The 18,730-nt window shown below is 36.5% G+C and overlaps 1 protein-coding gene across 8 annotated transcripts in view; it reads right to left on the bottom strand.

The window, feature by feature from the left end:
- gab1 (GRB2-associated binding protein 1) overlaps nt 1–18,730 on the bottom strand; it is a 47,463-nt gene that overhangs the window by 23,508 nt on the left and 5,225 nt on the right. Inside the window, exon 1 of one of the 8 annotated variants that reach the window (XM_024259327.2) lies at nt 14,057–14,421. The exons of 6 other annotated variants lie outside the window; for them this stretch is intronic. Coding sequence is in view for 1 of the 2 variants with exons in the window: in XM_036212278.1 (XP_036068171.1) it covers nt 1,457–1,459 (3 nt within the window). In the remaining variant the exon portion in view is untranslated. Of the gene's footprint in view, nt 1–1,456; nt 1,574–14,056; nt 14,422–18,730 lie in introns of those variants that run through there. One more of the 8 variants, XM_036212278.1, reaches the window with a different exon arrangement.

The following is an 18,730-nucleotide window of genomic DNA, read 5'->3' as shown; positions in this document are numbered from 1 at the left end:
TTAACCAGATAAGTCACTTAAGAACCAATACTCATTTACAAAAACAACCTGGCCCTACGAAATATGCATAATGACTGTGGAGAGAAGCTTGAGTGCCAGGAGAAAACCCACATTTGCACAGGGAGAACATGCAAACTACACACAGAAAAAACCCAGCTGAGAGTTAAATCAGAGCCTTCTCACTGTGAGATGTGATTGCTAACCACCACCATGCAACCTATACAGAAGGCTAGCAATAAATACACCAAGTACAGCAGCAATACTAGACCCCCTCCGTGTCTGTGCTTTTATGGTTCTCTAAAACGAGTCTTCAAATTTTGGTGAAAAGTGCAAATCTATCTCCCATAAGTGTTTCATAATTTGATTTTTGGATTAAAATTAATGTCAGATAGTATATGCAAACTATTTTGGATTACCTACAGCTCCATTTGTATTTGTGGTGGAGAGGAAGATATGCAAATAACATCTGTCATATTTACCGATGTTTTGCACAACAGTGACAGGAGATGCCAATCATGACTTCCTTTGATAACAGAATACAGAAAATGGTGTGAAAAGACCATCTCACTAAGAATTTAATGCAAATACTGGATCAGTAAAGCGCACAAAGGGAGGAAGAAAATGTGACGACAGGCGAAGAGCATGTTTAAAAAAAAAAAAAAACCTTGTTGCTGGATGGTTTTGACCCTCCATCATGACCCATGCAAAAAGAAATCATCTGTAACACTGCTGAATGCGAATGACATTAAAAATTATTTATTTACAACAACAAAAATGTTGTTCTGATCCAATTCAAGGCTGCACTGCAGATGTTTATTGAAAGCTATTTTACAACTGTGTTGCCAACAGGTTTCTTGCCAGCTTTTTCATGAGAGGCAATTTCACATTATTTTAACCATCTGATGTTGATGATGTAGATTTTAAAAGCCTACAATCACAAATTTGTATTTTCTCTGATAAGTCTTGTAAGTTACTACCAATACAGATCATTTAAACTAACGGAATAACAATTAAATCACTGCAATATGTTAGTTTTTATTATTAAATTCCCTCCATTTTACCATTAGAGTAAATTACTTTCAAGGCAGATCAGAAAACCTCAATTTACTCCATTAATATTGTCAATTATTTAATCTCACTTTGTGATGCAGTGAAAACAAAATAATTTAAAGTATAACTTTTAAAACCTAAAAAACATCAACACTGTTATCACAAATTTTATTTTCGCTAAGTTCATTTATGTATTCAGCTTCAAAAACTGATCTCCAAAGCACATACAAGTTTATCATCCAATCTAAAACGTCTTTAAACCTTTTAATACAATACCAGCAATCATCTAAAATAATTTGATGTAAAATGCAAGTCAAAATTTTGAAAAAAACTATACAAGTATCACATTAATTAATTAATTAACCAGAAGAAAATGTTCAAATATTTATAAAAAAAGCAAACCTACCATGTGGGTTGAATGCCCATAATAGAGCTTTTCACTGAGTGTCCCTCATTCTTCAAGTTCCAGAGTGTACGTAGTGTGCTCTTGTTTTTGTTTGCGCCTTATAACTTTATCAAGTTAGGCAGTTTTTTAAAAGATCTGCATTTTGTGACCTCTCCCCTTTTTTTACTTCCTGTTTGGTGTAATCAGGTTGCCTCAGACCTTCTGAGAACAGCAACAGCCATACCCCAAGGGGTGGGACAAGGATAGTTTGTGTCCTTTTTTGTGCATTTTAACATAATTCACTATTAGAAGATGGTAACTGGTAACCATTGGAATGTGTCAAACTAGAGGAAAATTTTACAATAACGGTAAATCATTGTTGACCACTTCCTTCTTAGAAGACGTGAATCAAGATTAGAAGGATTTTAGGATATTACTGCTGGTTTATTACCAATACAGGATTCCCTGCAAACTGAAGTTATGACACATGAAATGTGACCGTACAGATAATTAACTAAATCAATGCAAACAACGAGGTCAATTCAAACAAATATTAACAACATATTGAGGTTTTTGTCATATTGTTAGAACACAGTTAAGCCACTTTATATAGCACATGCTTTTACTAATATTATGCAGCCAACAATTGTCACTAGGCTAAGTCAGACATTCATAACAAAACACCCACCAAAAGTAGCGTCTGTCTGTAATTATTTGCAAATAGTATAAACAATAATTAAGTGCTTTTATAAGTTATCCAAATGGATTAACTTCTGCAAGTGGTGCACATTTAGTTTCGCTGACTTACTGAATGATGCATTATATATGCTGTTAATGTTATGTTAATGTTACACTTTAAGCTTTAGAAATTTACAAAAATACTACACAGAAGAGAATACGACAGAAAATAATCAGCCTCTTCACTGACTGATTTTCAGATTATCTCTCTACTAGTTTATCCAATAAAATGCTTATTATTGAAAAGTAATACAGAGTATAAGATTAAAGAGACTAAAACAATGTGCTATGCATTCATTTTTGTTGAAATAACAATGTGGAACTAGCAAGAAATATAAAACGAGGAAGCATTATCACAGAAAATGTACTTTTTCTCCAGTTTAAATAAAAGAAAACATTGGTTGGGAAGTGGAAAGGTTGTTTACACAGCAGGATCAGAACGTCACACTGTCGAAACAATACAAGAAAGCTTTCATCAAAGCCAGTTTTAAAACACAGCATCACCAGTACGCACAGTTCAGCAACAAGTAGAGATTTAAGGAAGCGGCAGCTAAAATGAAGAGTTGGTGGCTTCATCATCATTATCATCAATGTACAATCCTGCTAATGAAACTGGCTGATATCCCAAAAAACAATATTTATTAGATATTGTTCTGTCACATCAAGAGCAGTGTCGGCTGTTGAAAAGGGAGAAAGGAATCTCTACCAGTTACAAGCAGAGGTGCATGAAGGTGCACAGATGTGAGGCACTTCAGGAAGGTGAAGAATCTGAGCCTGTGCTAATGCTGGAACCCGCAGCACAACACTGGTATGAACATAAACAGAACCTCTGCCTACCTAATAGAAGGAACACAGAAAAAAAACAACAATTGCAACAGAAATTGATTTGTGTAGTTGAAATAAAAAATGCATTTCTTCAAAGCCATTTTGAAATTGAATCTGTCCACAGTGAAGCCTAGCTTCCAATCAAAAACTTTTTTGTTTCTGAAAGGAAAAGAGCAAATCTGACTCACAACACAAAACTCTTTTTATGCAAGCATCCCATCTTCCCACACAGGTCAGAAACATCTGTGGGAACCTCAAATCTCAGTCCATTTAAAAAGGAAACCAAGCTTAAGATCCAGAATTCTTTTACTCTTAATGCACTAAATGCAAACAGTTCCGTCACCTATGTAGCAATGCAATAATTTACACTTATCTAACAGAACTCCTAAATCCCATCAAGAATGAACACTGTTGAGAATTTGCTCATCTTTTATAGCTATTCATCTTGGACTTAGAAGACTAGCCAACCTTTTTTTAATTGACTATATTTGTTAACTTATTACGATATTAGCCTTTCTTTCTTATAAAATGTTTTCAAATGTTATAAACTTAACCAGTGTCCACAACTGGTTACACAATAGCACTAGCAGAGAGTAGCTATTTTTTTATTTTCTTGTGTATATTGCGTGAGTTAGAAACCAAGGGAGGGATTCAGTCACTGTTAGCTTGATCAATGACAGACTATGTGTTTCATTTCAAATAAGCAGAAACAAGCAAAAAAAAAAATTGCGCTTTCGGTGTTTTAACATGTTCTTGTAACATTTTCTCCATACTGCAGGACATATATAAAATAATTAAAGATTAGAACTCTGTTTCTAAGTATTTTTTTGTTCAAATCTTGAAACCGGATGAAAACCAGATGCTTGAAAAAGCTCAGGTTTGTGACACAACAACTGATATGGATATGAGAGGGCCTAAGACGCAGGCTTTATTGACTTTGGCTAAAAACTGCATGTTCATAATTAAAAGACCACTGGGAATGATTTCACAAAAGAAAAAAATATTGTTGGAGTGAGTTTAAAACCAGAGGTCAGAAAGACATGGTTCCCTTGTGTCTTTTGGGTTAGAAGTTTTTAGAAATATGCAAAAAAAATGGATCATAAGGACATTGTGCTTCTACATGGTAGCTGAATGGAATTGAAATGGTTTATTTCAAGCAATCAAGCAAGAATGCATATGAAATGCAATCAAAAGAGGTTTACATCTGTACAAAGATCTGTTCAACATAAGATAACTAGGCATCAAATTATAAATTGCTTGAAAGGGGGTGGGAGGAAGCAAATTTATGCAATCCCACCCTGGCTTCATTTTCTGACCTACTGACAAAACTTTTAAATGTGCAACAATTTTTAAAACCTCCACTGGTCTATTCTTTGTAAAAATGGAAGCACCGACAGTCGTATCACATTAGCTTTGCTATTGTGACAAATAATCTATCTGCAAAATAAACATTGAGTGAGGAATGCTACTCTGCCGTCTCACATGACTTTTATCCACCGTTTCATTTTCACATGGACAGGCGTAAAACTAGAAAATAATTCAGATAAAAAGTTGATAAGAGTCAGGAAGCATCAGATTTTTGGGAAATTAATCCAGTACTGAGACTACAAAATGTTTGAAAAAAAGCACATTTCTTAAAAATACTTTAGATTTTGTCAAAATGCTTTAAAAGGGTAAACTCATTCTAATGATACAGATTAACACCACATAATTGCTAAATTACAAACAGCAATATTGTACTACTATTGCATGCCAAACAAACAGTCTAACACTGCTCTGTAGACGCTCGTGAAACAGTGAAAACAAGAGAGGCTATACAAGCATACATGTTTCCTCGTGCCAGAAAAAGAATCTAAAACAAACAAGAAAAGACAAACATTTGATGGAGCTAAGACATTACTATTATCGTAACATGCATCCATTCAGACCTTTCTAGAAATAAATTGGTTACAGACATCTGTTATGTATTGTAAAGACACCCAAGTGTGAGCCCACTTTTGCTAACAGGAGTTTTTAAATGCTTCAAAGCTGCAGAATTACCAAACACCAACTTTCAGCAGCTGTGTTTACATAAAATGTTCCCTCTAAGACTCCACAGAGTTGAGACAGTATCCTTATGTGAATGATCACCCACTTCCTTTAGAATTAAAATACTCCATTATGTATGGTTAAAAAAAACATTGGTTTGCATCCTTCTTTTATTCAATGTTTAAACTCATATTATTCCATTCCGCATTCACTTTCTATTCATGTGCGGCTGTAAAATTCTCAACCTTAAAAATCTAGTAACTTTTTAAACAACTTAGACCTTGCTATTCCCACTGCTACCTCTGTAAACAGTGCACACAAGCACCAACAAAATCAAGCTATGCTGGATTTCAGAGCTTTCTTTGTAAATCAAAAAGAAAGATAAAATAAAAGGCTTAGAGATGATGTGGTTCTTGTTTTCAGTCAGGCTGTACTTTTGAAAAGTTCTCTTTCAGGAGAAGAATACACAGTTTTTCAGGTAATGAAAACAAGCAAGACAACAGACTCAGATGGCGGGAAAAATATAAAGATTAAAAATAAACTCTTAAGTCCTTCTGCAAAGTAGTGGAGTCGAGTGGATACTCCCAAACTTACTACACCACTTTCCGACAGATTTAAACTGTACCCAAAGTGTGAAGCATTAACAAAGAGTGAGCAGGTTTAAATATTAACACACCGTTACATTGTGTATGACTGAGGAAGCACAGAAGCGTCAGTAGTTACCTATAATGATGGAAACTCTTCAGCTGTTTAACCACTAGTTTTTCATCATACCTTCACCAACTGCCTTTTCCCCAAGTACTTTGAGATACTTCTGGCTTTAAAAAAAGCACAAAAACAAAGTGAAAACGCACAAAAAAGTAAATTAATAGAAATTTCCACTTGGTTAAGGATTTATCTTCGTGGTCATCTGTTCCCAACACACATTCTGGGCAAAAAGGTTTCCTGTTTTGCGTCCTATTGTCACGGTTCAGTTTCGAAGTTTGCCTAGTGCAAACTTTGGAGAGAACATTGCACACACAAGGAATCGCGTTCGCATAGTAACATCAAAAAGGGGAGGACCGAATTTGTTAATAATAAGCAAGAAGGATCAATTTGCTAAATATATGAAGAGGAAGAATCAGTAAAAATAAAAGTATTTTGGTATGTTTTCAGGGGCAAGATGTTTCATTGTTGCAAAGTAAGACAAAAGACCTACAACATATGCTTCAAACACTATAGTAATGCATTTAGTATAATGCAAAGTTACATCCTTTATAGTAGTACCTGCACAAACATTACTTGTAACCTTAAGAATCACTCCTGAAATGAAAGGTATTTTTTAAAATAGGCGCTGAAGCCAAGGTCATTCCTGTTGCGTATGCTTGGCTCTGCAAATTTATCTGAGATTCCAAACTCAAAATCAGCAAGAGATAACAGTAGAAACATGTAGAAAGATTACGAATGATAAATTAGTTTAAAAATGCAGTTTATTTTCATTTACCTGGTTCTGAAGAGTCCAAGCTACGCTCAGATAAAAATGCAGCAAGTTGCTGATCAGCCACTGTTGTCGAGTTAGGTCTGACCACTTTCCTGCCTATCCTGCTGACTTCCCTCCCCTCTTCTCAATCTGTAAAGTCTGCAACACCCAGCTCCAATAACCCATGACCCACAGGAAGTAGACACAATGGGGTGAAAATAACAAATCACCTCCCTGGCAACAAATGCCCACCGCAACCCCCAACACACGCTGCCTCTACAATAAAGAACACCTACAAGTGGCCGGCTCTAGATGGGTGGGTAGAACCAAAAATATCTTCCAGCACTTAAAAAGTGGTGTCCACATGCCTGAAAGTGAACCGTCCCACTCTGTGTTTTCAGCTTGGCTTTTTATTCACTCCTGCACATACTCAAGTCAGTGTGAATATGTCCATATAAAACACTAAAGACTAACTGTGGTGACGGTTAGCAATGTTTTTCTTTTTTTTCCGCTTTGGGGATTATTTCATAAGTTAAGAAAGCCTTAGTAAACTATAAATGGCTAAATCAGTTCAAAGTAAAAGAATTGTAGCTGAAAGAGACTAGTGGTGGCTTCTGCTGTAAGGGGGATTGCAGCATAGTAAGATGAACGACTTCATGGTCAGGCGAGTGGGTGAATGTGGGTGCATGCACTGTCAAATCTGAGCAATTAGCCAACTAGAAGCTTTAAATCTGTCATATACCATACATTCAACTAAAAATATTGCTGCAACTTATATTAATTCTGTTCACAATATTAATGTTTAAGAAAATACAACAAGAATATGTTCTTCCCCCTCTCTACGAAGAGCAAATCTAACCCCATGAAGTTGACATCACCAACCTAATTCAATCTCTAGGATGAAAACTTTTCTAAATCTCATTAAATGACCAGTAAGATGTTACCTTAGACATAATGTGATTAGCAGCTCTCTCTTTCAAGACTGCCCACAAGGAAATGGCTTCCGAGGCTGAATGGGAGATAAGAACACAGCCTGATAGTACTAAAGCATTGCTAGTTGTGTGAGATTGGGTTACAGTAGTTGAAAAACGAAATAAAAAACTGCCTGAAAGAAAGAAAACAAAAGTACATGTCCTATTACTTGTTAGAAATTTGCACAAGTTGTGTAAAATAACAAGGATGCCTGCATGAATGACAGTTTATCATTTCTTTCATTCAAAAGTGCAACAAGCTCTTTTCTTTTTTAGCTTTGCAGAGTCCATGTTTATTGTTTTGTTGCGAGAGCTGAGGATCCGGCATGCCGAGGCTTGTTTCTTAGGAAAGCCAAAGACACACCTCCTTTTTAAAGCAGTCCGCTGAAACTACTACACACACCTTCACTCCCCGTTGTTACATTCTGATACTGCTTCACTTTCAGATGAAAGCAGGTATGCACAATGAGAACACGTACTTTAGAGGCAATGTGTGGAATGTGCACTCTTGAGTTTCTCCACACCACTACGCTTCCCTTAACTTGTCGAATTTCACGCATCACCAGCAGCAGTCTTAACAGTGCTAGATCCGCCCCCACCCATATATGTTACGTTAAGATCCACACAACAGTTGCAAATATTGTATATTTTTAAATTTGGGGATTTCCATATTGTTTTTCTGTCACATGTAAACTGTTTTCATGGTGGCACATTTTTTATGCATTACATGTCCGTAAAATTTGAAGAGTAGGAAATAAATTAGCAGTAATCAATTCAGAACTTTCTTCTTACAAATACTTCCTCTAAATTAGTAATCTCAACAAAAAATCCGATCTCTATATGAAAGAATAATGACTAATTTTCAATGTGGTTGATTATGATCAATGTAGATTAAGACACACAAATTAGGAAACTACCTAGGTAATATTAAAATGAGCAAATATCAAAACTGCCACAACTTATGCTACGGTCACATAAACAACTGACTCTGCGCAATGGGAAAGCATTTGAAGAATCTTCAAATTTAGCTACCACTACTGGATTTTTTGGTCTGGTGGCCATCAGTCAGGCAGGAATGACGTCTTTTATGAAATTGGGCAACCACCGGGTGCCCACAGGGTGGTGGCAGCCAGTTCGCCGGCCAGCAGCAGCTCTAACTGGATGATGCAGCATGGGGACAGTGGCGTGGCTGGAGGGTGGTAGTCTGAAATTGGTTGGTCCTTAGACAATTTTGGGAACCTTGGAGATCTTCCCATCAGTCAATTATCGCCTTGCTGCCCACCTGTCACCACATTTAGGTTACCACACTGTGACATATTGGCATGTGTGACCATAATCATAAATAATAAAGAGCCATTTTAATAGTTTACTTTATTATGGTCCTAAGGGCTACAAAATGTATTTTATTCCCAAGTAGCAGAGTATTTTTTCAGAAGAATATCTTGTGAAATCTTTATGACTCATAATCTAAACATGATGTAATGACAATTCCCAGCATAGCTCTTGCAGTGAAAAGGTTAGAAAACATTGGTTAGTTAAGGTCTTAACTTAGTCAGGCATTGCTGTTGTAGGTAAAAGAAAAGGACTGCTGTTAACTTGCCATGTGACAATTGTATTTTAGTCTTGTTCCTATTGCATTGTAGGTAAGACAACTGGATTTGACTTGTCAATGTTGTATGAAGGCTGCACACTGTTCAACTCTGAAGGTGAAACTGCCACCTCATCGTGCATAAGACAATGCTCTCTCAGATGATTGTAATCCTGACTTCTGAGCATTTTTTGGTCACGCTTCCTATTAACTTTCAATGGCTTCAGTCTTGTCCCATTGTTCCCTCTATCTCAAAAAAAGAAAAGTTGCGTGCACTGCTTCCCCAAGCACTGCTGACGGAGTTGCTTTGGAAAAGGAAGTAGCCTAGTTTCTGAAGAGGCCGTCAGAACTGTCAATCCTGCAGTATGTGGCAGAAAGAAAATGTTTTTGGTTGTAAGTAGGCGGAAAGTTTGGGACTGGTAAAGAGCAAAAATTATACTTAAAACATTGAAGAACGTGAAAAGCTGAAACACAAACAAAGGAAGAACTAATTTTACTATAAATGCCACTACAGACTCACCTTGTAACCAATGATTATTGCTCCTACAGGATGTAAATAGACACTCCAAATTGCAAAAGATACCAATACCTATTAGATATAGAGCAGTGAGAGGGAAATGAAACTGAAACTAACATGTGCACCAAGGCAGTCCTTATGTTTTTTGTTCTGTTGCTGACGTAAAACGGCTTGTAAAAAAAATATCATCCAACCTCTACATAAGAAGGTCTACGCAAAAAAAATCTACCACTTTAATGTTATAGAGGGAACAACAAACTTGCAATGGTCTTCCTCAATGCTCCATCAAAAGAAATCAGATGCTTTTGTGGAAATGGTAGAGGGCTGTCTTTAAGTTTAAGCCTAACGAACGCTCCGCCAACAAAAATATGATTTCACATTGTATAACCTATGAGAACTGCTGATGAAAACAATTCCCAGACTCAATGTTCTAAATGACCCGTTTTCATACAGAGCTCTATTCAGTCAGCTCACTCTGAGGACTGCAAGTGCAGATGGCAGCCTACTCACAGCTATCAGTAGTAAAAGCTGTGCTCAAGATAAAAACTAGCTCATGTGACTTCAGAAATATGCTAGTCTCAAAACAAATGCATCACATCTACACAGCATTGCATTATTTTAGTATTTTGTTCTAGATAAGCAGATGGCTAAAATGCTAAATGCTTTGCTTCTGCACAGCTTTTGTATCTGAATGTCTTTCTTTTCATTGCATGCTCTCTGCCTGCTCCTATTTTCATCCCATCTGGCTTTGCTTCTTCAAACCTGGCCCAATCAGAGCTCTTGTACAGAGTCACATGCACTTGTCAAAGCTGCATCCTTAGAATTCAACACATTCTTTTGGCAAAGCAGACTTGGTTCACATGATCACACGGTTTCTTGACTGTGGACAAGAAATGCTTAAACAATTTTCCATTCAGTCCCAATAGGCTTGAACACAGTTGTGGTGAAGTCAAATTAAATTCAGCATGCAACAGGTTAGGAGAAAACGTTTAAGAACTGCATCGAAAGCGCTCATTTCAAATTTAAATACGCAGTCATTTGGACGTGTATTCATCAATAAACATCAAATACGTGGTAAATAATTTAACAAATAACCAGGCATAACTCTCTCCACACACTCAAAGTAGGAATGCAAAAAGGTATCAAATTTTCAGCAGCTTTAATCTAGGATTAATGTTTTTCACTTTCACTAACATTACCATATTGATGTATTTTTCCAATAAATAGATAAATATTTCCAAATGCCAAAGAAAACGTGCCAGCCTTGAAAATCTGTTACTAGCTGGTTATCAGAAGGGCAAGTTCAAAGCTGTACATGAAGTGAAGAAGAAATTTCACAGTTTTAAAGAATGCATAAAACACACACAAAAAAAAGATAACTGGAGTTCCTGAGGAAGGTCCAGAAAAATACATTAAAAAGTAGGTGGTCAAAGGCAATAGGTCCTTGAGGATTCTGCTTCAAGTTACTCTCAAAATGAATCATTTTAAAGAGCAAGGGTCTCTGCTGCATCTGATTTTCTTGTTGTGTGTGTGTGTGTGTGTGTGTGTGTGTACAGCCATTTTCTGGCTTCAGGCTGGAAATGGAACAGAGGCAGAACCACAGTAGCTCTAATACAATTATTGTGGCGGGGACAGAAAAGGACCAACAGCAGAGCCCTTATCAATGCTTTTTTTTGTTTTTAAATTTCAACTGTAAAACAAATTACTTAAAAAAGCTAAATTTTAAACCTGTGTTGACTCAAGAATATTTTTATTTACTTGTCATATTGCAAAAATCTTGTTTGCAAAATAGCTGCCTCTTTTTCCAATCACCAATGTTAATGAATTTGGTTTTAAAGCACACTTTCTAAGAATTAGAAATTGAAATTTTTTTTTAATGCATATCGATTAGCAGGAAAAATAATAATTCTGGATTTTTTTTATTTAAAATTCTTATTTTATGTGATTATAAAAAAATATATATATCACAGTTTCAAAACAATAATAATGCCACAAAGGCTGCACTTAAATCACAAAATGGTCCAATTGGACCTTATAGTAGCTTGAGCCAAATGTTTTGTGTTCAGTTGCGTGAAGTGCCCTCGCAGTCTTGTGACTGGCTGTTAAGCAGCAGAAAACACTAGTAGTTTCTTGCACAGCTCTTCTCAGAGAACTTGATACCCTGTTTCTAAATGCCTGGTGATAGTAGGTCATGACATAATACTGTGGGCTGGTTCCATTAAATTGATCCGATCTTGAAAACCTTGGTCTTCAACAACACTCGAAGGGCATCGTATCAAAGCTCAGTTTGCAAAAACCCTATTTTCTCTAAGCGTTTAGCCGCTTTCCATCATCTAAGATTGTAGCAATGAGTTTCAGCAACGGTGGAGGTTATATTCTCCACATTAGGAAAAGTGTTAGCAGTATTTGTGTAGTAAACATGTATCACCTTGCAGAGTTAACCCTAAACTTCATTATATTTGGATTCAAAATGGTCAACACCAATTCTCTTCATGCTACTCAAAGAACCACTCTTTCTTTTGATGAGGGATATACAGAAAAAAAGATTATGAGTAAAATTTAATTTATGAGTATTTATTTAAATCGTAGAGATTTAGAGGCAGGTAAAAAAAAAAATACCATTGGAAAAAGCCTGTAGTGTAGCAAGTGCTACAGTCTGCAGGCCAAAAAGAATCCCTGCTCTGTTCTATTCTAAGGCAGACAAATAGACAAATAAATCCACGTACGTCTTTGCTTTCCTTGTCCGCGCTGAAATCTCACATAAACTGTATGGGTTCGATATTCCTCATCATTTTTGTAGCACCGCTAATGCTATGTTGGAGTTGTATGGGGTAGTAAGCTAGCAAGAGAGCATATAAACAGAGGGGTGACAGGAAATGGGGTTGGGCCTAATCTGCGACAACAGCTCAGAGGTGAATTACTAATGAACTAAAGAAACTATCCAAGAAAATGACAAAGGCTTTTTTTTTAATATATATTTTACCAAAAATTGCATAAACATAATTAAAATACCACTGGCAACACCATTTAAATAGATCAAAAGATGATAGGAGTGGCACTTTAAGGGACTTCTGGCTTTATTGTTGATCTACACATTTCTTAAAGGCAATTCGACAACATTAGTCTTTGCTTAGCAGAACTTGTGCTCACTTGTTAGTAAGGATGTAATGATTCTTCGTGAATCGGTAAAAAAAAAAAATCAATGAAACTCGTCAACATATTCATCAATGCAAAAAAAATTTAAAATTGGTTTGTCTCGGCCTATACCTAAAGTTAGAAAAATCCACAGTAGATTGCATTTCTTCATGCAGACTCTCTGTGAGTGGGGTTGCACCTGTGTGTGTCACGGACAGGCGACATGCTGTTCATCTGCACCCCCCTCCTGGGAAATTGACAGAGCTCCTTTGGATTTAATAGTTTCACGCAAGTCAGTCCATCAAGGATTTCGCGATGTTGTGATCGCAACTATTAGCGAAAATTCAAGTAAAGCCAAGATTTGTTCTTCACCCTGCAACGTTATGTTTTCGTTGCATATCTGACCAATCTACCGCGACAACAGTCATGGGTTTATTTGTATTGAATCATTTCTGTTAGTAGGAGAACAGAGAGTTTGATGTAAGGGGCAAAAAGAAAACATACTTGGCCTTAAAATACCTTTAATTCATTGTGTTGAGAAAAAACAAAATCTAAATCGTGACTTCAAAACTGTGAATCGAATCGAATTGTGGATTGACCGAGTCGTTACATCCCTGCTTGTGAGCTTAATCTAAATAGACTAAATTGACTATGCACACAAGAAAATGCAAAATACTGAGAAGAGGTCAACACCAGTAAAACAAAAAATATATAAAACTACAGATTAACAACAAAAAAGTTAACTACTAACTTTCATGTCTAAATGACCTAATTTCAGAGAGGACACGGCAGATGTTTGCTTATTATTTAGCAACCTGTTCGTCTTCATCAGAATCCATTTTCCTGCACCACATGCTATTGACCCTAAACTACCAATATCCATTATAAAACTCCAGTCAACCCTTTTCTTAAATGAGAAAATTGCATGTTGTTCAGCTCTTCTGGCTAACAGTGGGATGGGGGTTCCCCTTATTTCTACACACAACCTAAAGGAATTCTGCAGTCGCATGGCTTTGGTGACACATAGACAATGTACCAGAGAAACAACAAGGCAAATTTGTTTTGTGGTTTGGAAACAGATGACTTCTGTTATGGTGCACCACCGTAACAGAAATCATCAACAGCCCCTAAATACATTAAATCTCAAAACCCAAACAGAATTCATGTTTTTCCTTTGTAGAATACAGAGCAGAACAATAGTAAGTCTAAAGAACTTTAAAGTCTTTTGAATATAATTCCCATTCACCTGTAAACAAGATCATCTTTGTTGGTTTCTTTCTTAGAAAACTAGAAAGAAAAACTAGGGGATTCAAAGTAAAAAAAAAAAAATAGGCCAATTGATAACAATAGTTTTACTCACCGCCTGTTTGAGTCACAGAAACCTGGGAAATTACGCAGGTCATCTGCAATATTTCACATTTAGTTGCAAGTCCGGCACTCCAACAACCCCCTTGTCCGAGTCAGCCCACTAACAGCCTTGGATAAACATTCCCATGTATTGACAGTCGCGGCACCGAGCAGGTGAAGAGGGGTAAAAAGTACCATGACAGCAGTGGGCTATATTAGGGGCTGTGGACACAGCAGCGAGGCTCATATCACACAGCACCACATTACTAGAATGCCAACTATGCGTGTGTGTATGGGAAAAGACAGGTGAACTGTTAAATGTGAGCATGTACAACTGCATGCACTTCTACCTTTAAAAGCAACCACCAGACCTAATCACTCAAACTATCCGGTCCTTTCAGTCACTAAGTGCACCCAATGGGTCAAGTTAAGCAGGGGAATACAACATAATCTCCATGGGAAAATACGTTCTCAGGCTAAGCTAGGCGCTTCTTACAACAGACAACACTTGTCCAGTTACCTTCAAAGTCAGTACCTTTCACAACTAAGGAATTCACAAAAATATTTGTGAAATTTTAAAAAAAAACATCCTCTTCTCGAAAATAGATTTTTGCAAGTAAATGTCTGCACAAAGAGGAAGGATGTCACAAGACTGCTGGCAACGATAGTTTTTCTCAGTTCTTCCTTTATTATATGCCTACTATTCCCTATAAACTTTAAAAAGTTTTTCAAGTTCATTTTTAAACAAAATTTATCCCTGTTTCAAGAGACTGCTAATGTTCAACGTGCTTCAATAAATATACAAATCTTTTGCTAAATAAACAAAAGTTACAAATCAACCTTAAAACAAGATAATAACAGGTTGTTCTATTAAAGTGGCATGTTTATAAATTTATGACTAAGGATTTTTCTAGAGACTGAGCTAAGATTGAATGTGACACGAGTTCAAGAACATCCTAAACGAAGGTTTTTGAAAGCTGGTATTCACACTGGGCTGTCACTACCCAATACTATCTGATGTATCTGCAATTGCAAGAGGCTAGGTATAAAATCTCGAAGCAAATCTTGCTCCAAGCTTTTTCTTTCACAACTCTATTCTGATATACAAAAGACTTGGGCCGAATTCTTTCCCTACAGCCTCTCCCCTACCCCTCTAATAGTAGGGTCATTTTGAGTAGACTAAATTTTGCCCAATATAGTTCTTTTAGAGGGTTAACTCTCGCGACAGATGGATCCAGAGCCCTCCGTCCCGAGAATGAACCGCATCGCGCTGCGTCGCAGAGGAGATGCACATTTCTTTACGTGGGTGTGCTCTGAAGCAGAGTTTACATTTAAATGCAAGTAATGACTTTTTGTTTTAGCATGACTATTTTAAGGTTATAGAAAACAATGTTCTATATTTCCGAAAGCTGGCAGCTCCACGCTAAAGTAGCTGACTGGCAACTATTGATGACGTCATTGAGAATGACATTCAAATTTGAAGATGCTATTTTTCCATAACTCTCAGTTTGGAGGGCTTAATGTAGGGTAGGAAAAGCCGTAGGGTTAGGGGAAAAATTTCAGATTCGGCCTTGGGCACAAGCCTGGTTTAGCTTTCAACGCATGTTCAATTGTCGCATGTTTTGTACGTAGAGCCCACAAATAGACTTAAAAACTTGTGTAGCGATGTGTGAACGCAAGAGTATGTTACACAGAAACTCGAAATGCACATTGGCCCATGTTTACATAGACTTCTCATTAGAAGTGGTCGCTTGAATGCACGTTGCAGAAGCCGGTGTGAACGCAGCATAAGACATGCAGTAATGCTTATAAGATGATAATAAAAGCATGAATGACAAAAAGGATATTTAAATCTAAAATTATTTAGCTCGACACCAAAACAAATGACTTACAAAATGATACCCTTAAACAGGGGTTTTGAAAAAAATAAGTTCAAAGGTGCAAAAGAGGCTGGCTTAGGGTATAGAAGTCAATCAAGTGTGAGAAAAAAATGTTTTAAAGGCCACATATTCTAGAAAAGATGCAGACAGAGAAAACTGATTGCCTTTTTATAATTGAGATACATATCAAATTAAAGTAAAAAAAATGCAGAAATAGTGAGTAAAAATGAGAAATAGAATCATGTATTTAGAAGATTCTCTAAGACCCATCCTCCTCTTTCTTCACCCACCATCTGGTAGCCATCAGCGGCTCACACAGGAAGGGGCGGCCATGCCTTTCTGGGGCGCCAGGGAGCGGCTCCTTTTCCCTTTTGGTGTTACAGAAACAACAATTGCCAATGCATTGCTCTGCGGAGTAATGCAGAACAGTGAGGACCGGCCCGTCCTCGCCTAAGCTAAACAGCTCGAAGCAGCCAGGGACCAGGCACTCACACCCCAGCAACCCAGCAAAGAGGAGCACAAAGCAACCTCACATTCCTGCTGACTGAGCTTGCCAAGAAGCACTGGGAACGGAAAGACAGAGGGAGAGAACAGAGAGCTGCTCTCACTGGAGGCTTGCTAATGCAACTACACTGAGATGCACTTTTAGAAATCATAATTGCTTTCTCCCTTTTTATCATCAGGCATGATGATAGTTATCGATTCCCTTATTGTGTATTATCCTTGTGAATTTGTGAGCAATCTACTTTCAACTATGCATTTCCCTTACTCTGCAGAAAATCACAAACACTGAACACCTCAAAGCTCCTGCCCCTTTATGTGTCAAAGCAGATTAATTTGATTGAAACCTTTTTTTTTTCTGTATTCTCCACTTAGTCTGATTTATGTCTTCTCAACAGCAAACCTCTGAAAAGAGAATTGACTTGCAAGTCTATTTTTACAATCTGATGTCATTGGGACAAGTTGAAACATAAAACAGAGAAAACCTTAAAAGAAGAAACTGTCTCTTTCAATTCATTGTCTGCCATTACTGTAATGAGAATTGTCATGATCAGTGAACTACTCAGCGTGAAGTTGAAAATGAATTCCCAAAGGTTTGTGTGTATTGTTCTATGTGTATTAAGCATGTCTTTTCTTATTGAGTCTGCATGGCTGTCTGTACAATAGCCCTTCATAGCATAGTTTTTTTGAAGTCTGTCATCTGGCTTTAATTAAACTTGAATCAGTTTGACCTGGAAAATGGACAAATGGCATGAAATAATATCTTACATCTGAAACAAGTTATACTCATGAAGAACAAGCAGCAACATTGGTTAGATGGCATAAGAGAAGCAGTGGGGCAACAAAATAAGTAGCCTTAACCCTTCAGACTAATAAAAACATTCACAAAAACTTCAAAGGAGTCCAAATAGAGAATTGAACACAAAAATAATACAGCAAAGACCTCAACCTATGAAAACCAATCCAGTTGTCTGATGCTGTTATTAAATCCTCACAATGTTAGGCATTTTAAAGAGTTGCACAAAAGCATCAGGTCACCCCTAATTTCCTTATTTTTTACTTAAGAGAGTTAGACTTTTTGTATAATCTTTAAAAGTGCTCTTGAGCAATAGTCAGCAGGGACTTTACTATAATTCTGTATTTCACAAAACATAAATCCCCGTAATTGCACCTCAATTATGGCCTGCAATAACTTTGGGGGGAGGGATACATTCACAAACATGTGTTCACATCTTAATTGTCAAATTGAGCCCATTCCAAAACAAGAGTTAAATGTATAGCCCGGTATTTTTAAAGACAAGCTAATTAACTAGTTTAAGCCCATTTTTGTGAAAATTAGATCCCCAGGGTCACTTCTTTAGATAGTCTTTGATTTGGTAACTGTAATTGTTTTAATGAATTTGCTATGCTGAGCAATAGCTGTGTACACAGATGGCTGAACAAAAGTTTCTGCTGATTGAAACTTTGATTGAAACTCCAATAGTGTTTCATTACTGCAATGTTAGTGGAGCCAATAATTCACTTTATACGCTATAGAATGAAAAATAATGAACACAGAGAGAAAGGAAAACACTATGTTGGATTAATTTGGCAACATGGAGGAACGTCAGTCCAAAGTAAAAATGTGAATTACCTTGCAGCTGAAAGCATTGTCTTTCAAGAGCTGTGTACCATTGCAAAAACACAGTTGATGTGATTACATTTTACAAGTTCACCATTTGATTAGTAATTTTGATTTTTTTTTTTTTACTATTATAGAAACAAACTGATAGTGATGTTTATTTAAACTGCACAAATGTGCAAAATAAAAGAAAGAAAAAAGTTAGACTAGGATTTCTTACACAAAGAACTGAGTTTGTTGTGTAAAGGGAAAAAAAGCCCAGAGAAAGTACTTTAGTTTATGATAAATTATGATTACATTCATAGTTAAATTTTGATTAATTCATTTTTAAATCAAGAAGTTACTATCCTCAAAAAGGTTTGTTAAAAATAATCTGAAAATGCATGCATTCAGTTATAAAACATTTTATTTTAGAAGCACAACAAAAAGTATTAAAAGTTATTGTGCCTTCAGCCCACATATATCCATAAAGATTACATCAGCTCCTAGTAATATATATATTTAACAAATATAAGCTATTGTATGGAAATACTCATCATAGCTTCAAGTAGGCAATTTTTTTTTCTTTTTGGAGTCATAATTCAGTGACAATGACAATCCTTTTTTTTCTTTTAAATGAAAAACGCATTTGTTAAATAATGTACAAACTAAACCCAGATAAAAACCTCCTTTGTTAGTTTTAGAA

Source organism: Oryzias melastigma, linkage group LG1 (genome assembly GCF_002922805.2).
Source record: "Oryzias melastigma strain HK-1 linkage group LG1, ASM292280v2, whole genome shotgun sequence".
Lineage (NCBI taxonomy): Eukaryota > Metazoa > Chordata > Actinopteri > Beloniformes > Adrianichthyidae > Oryzias > Oryzias melastigma.
The sequence above is the reverse complement of the archived record's forward strand: the minus strand, read 5'-3'. Positions and strand labels throughout refer to the sequence as shown.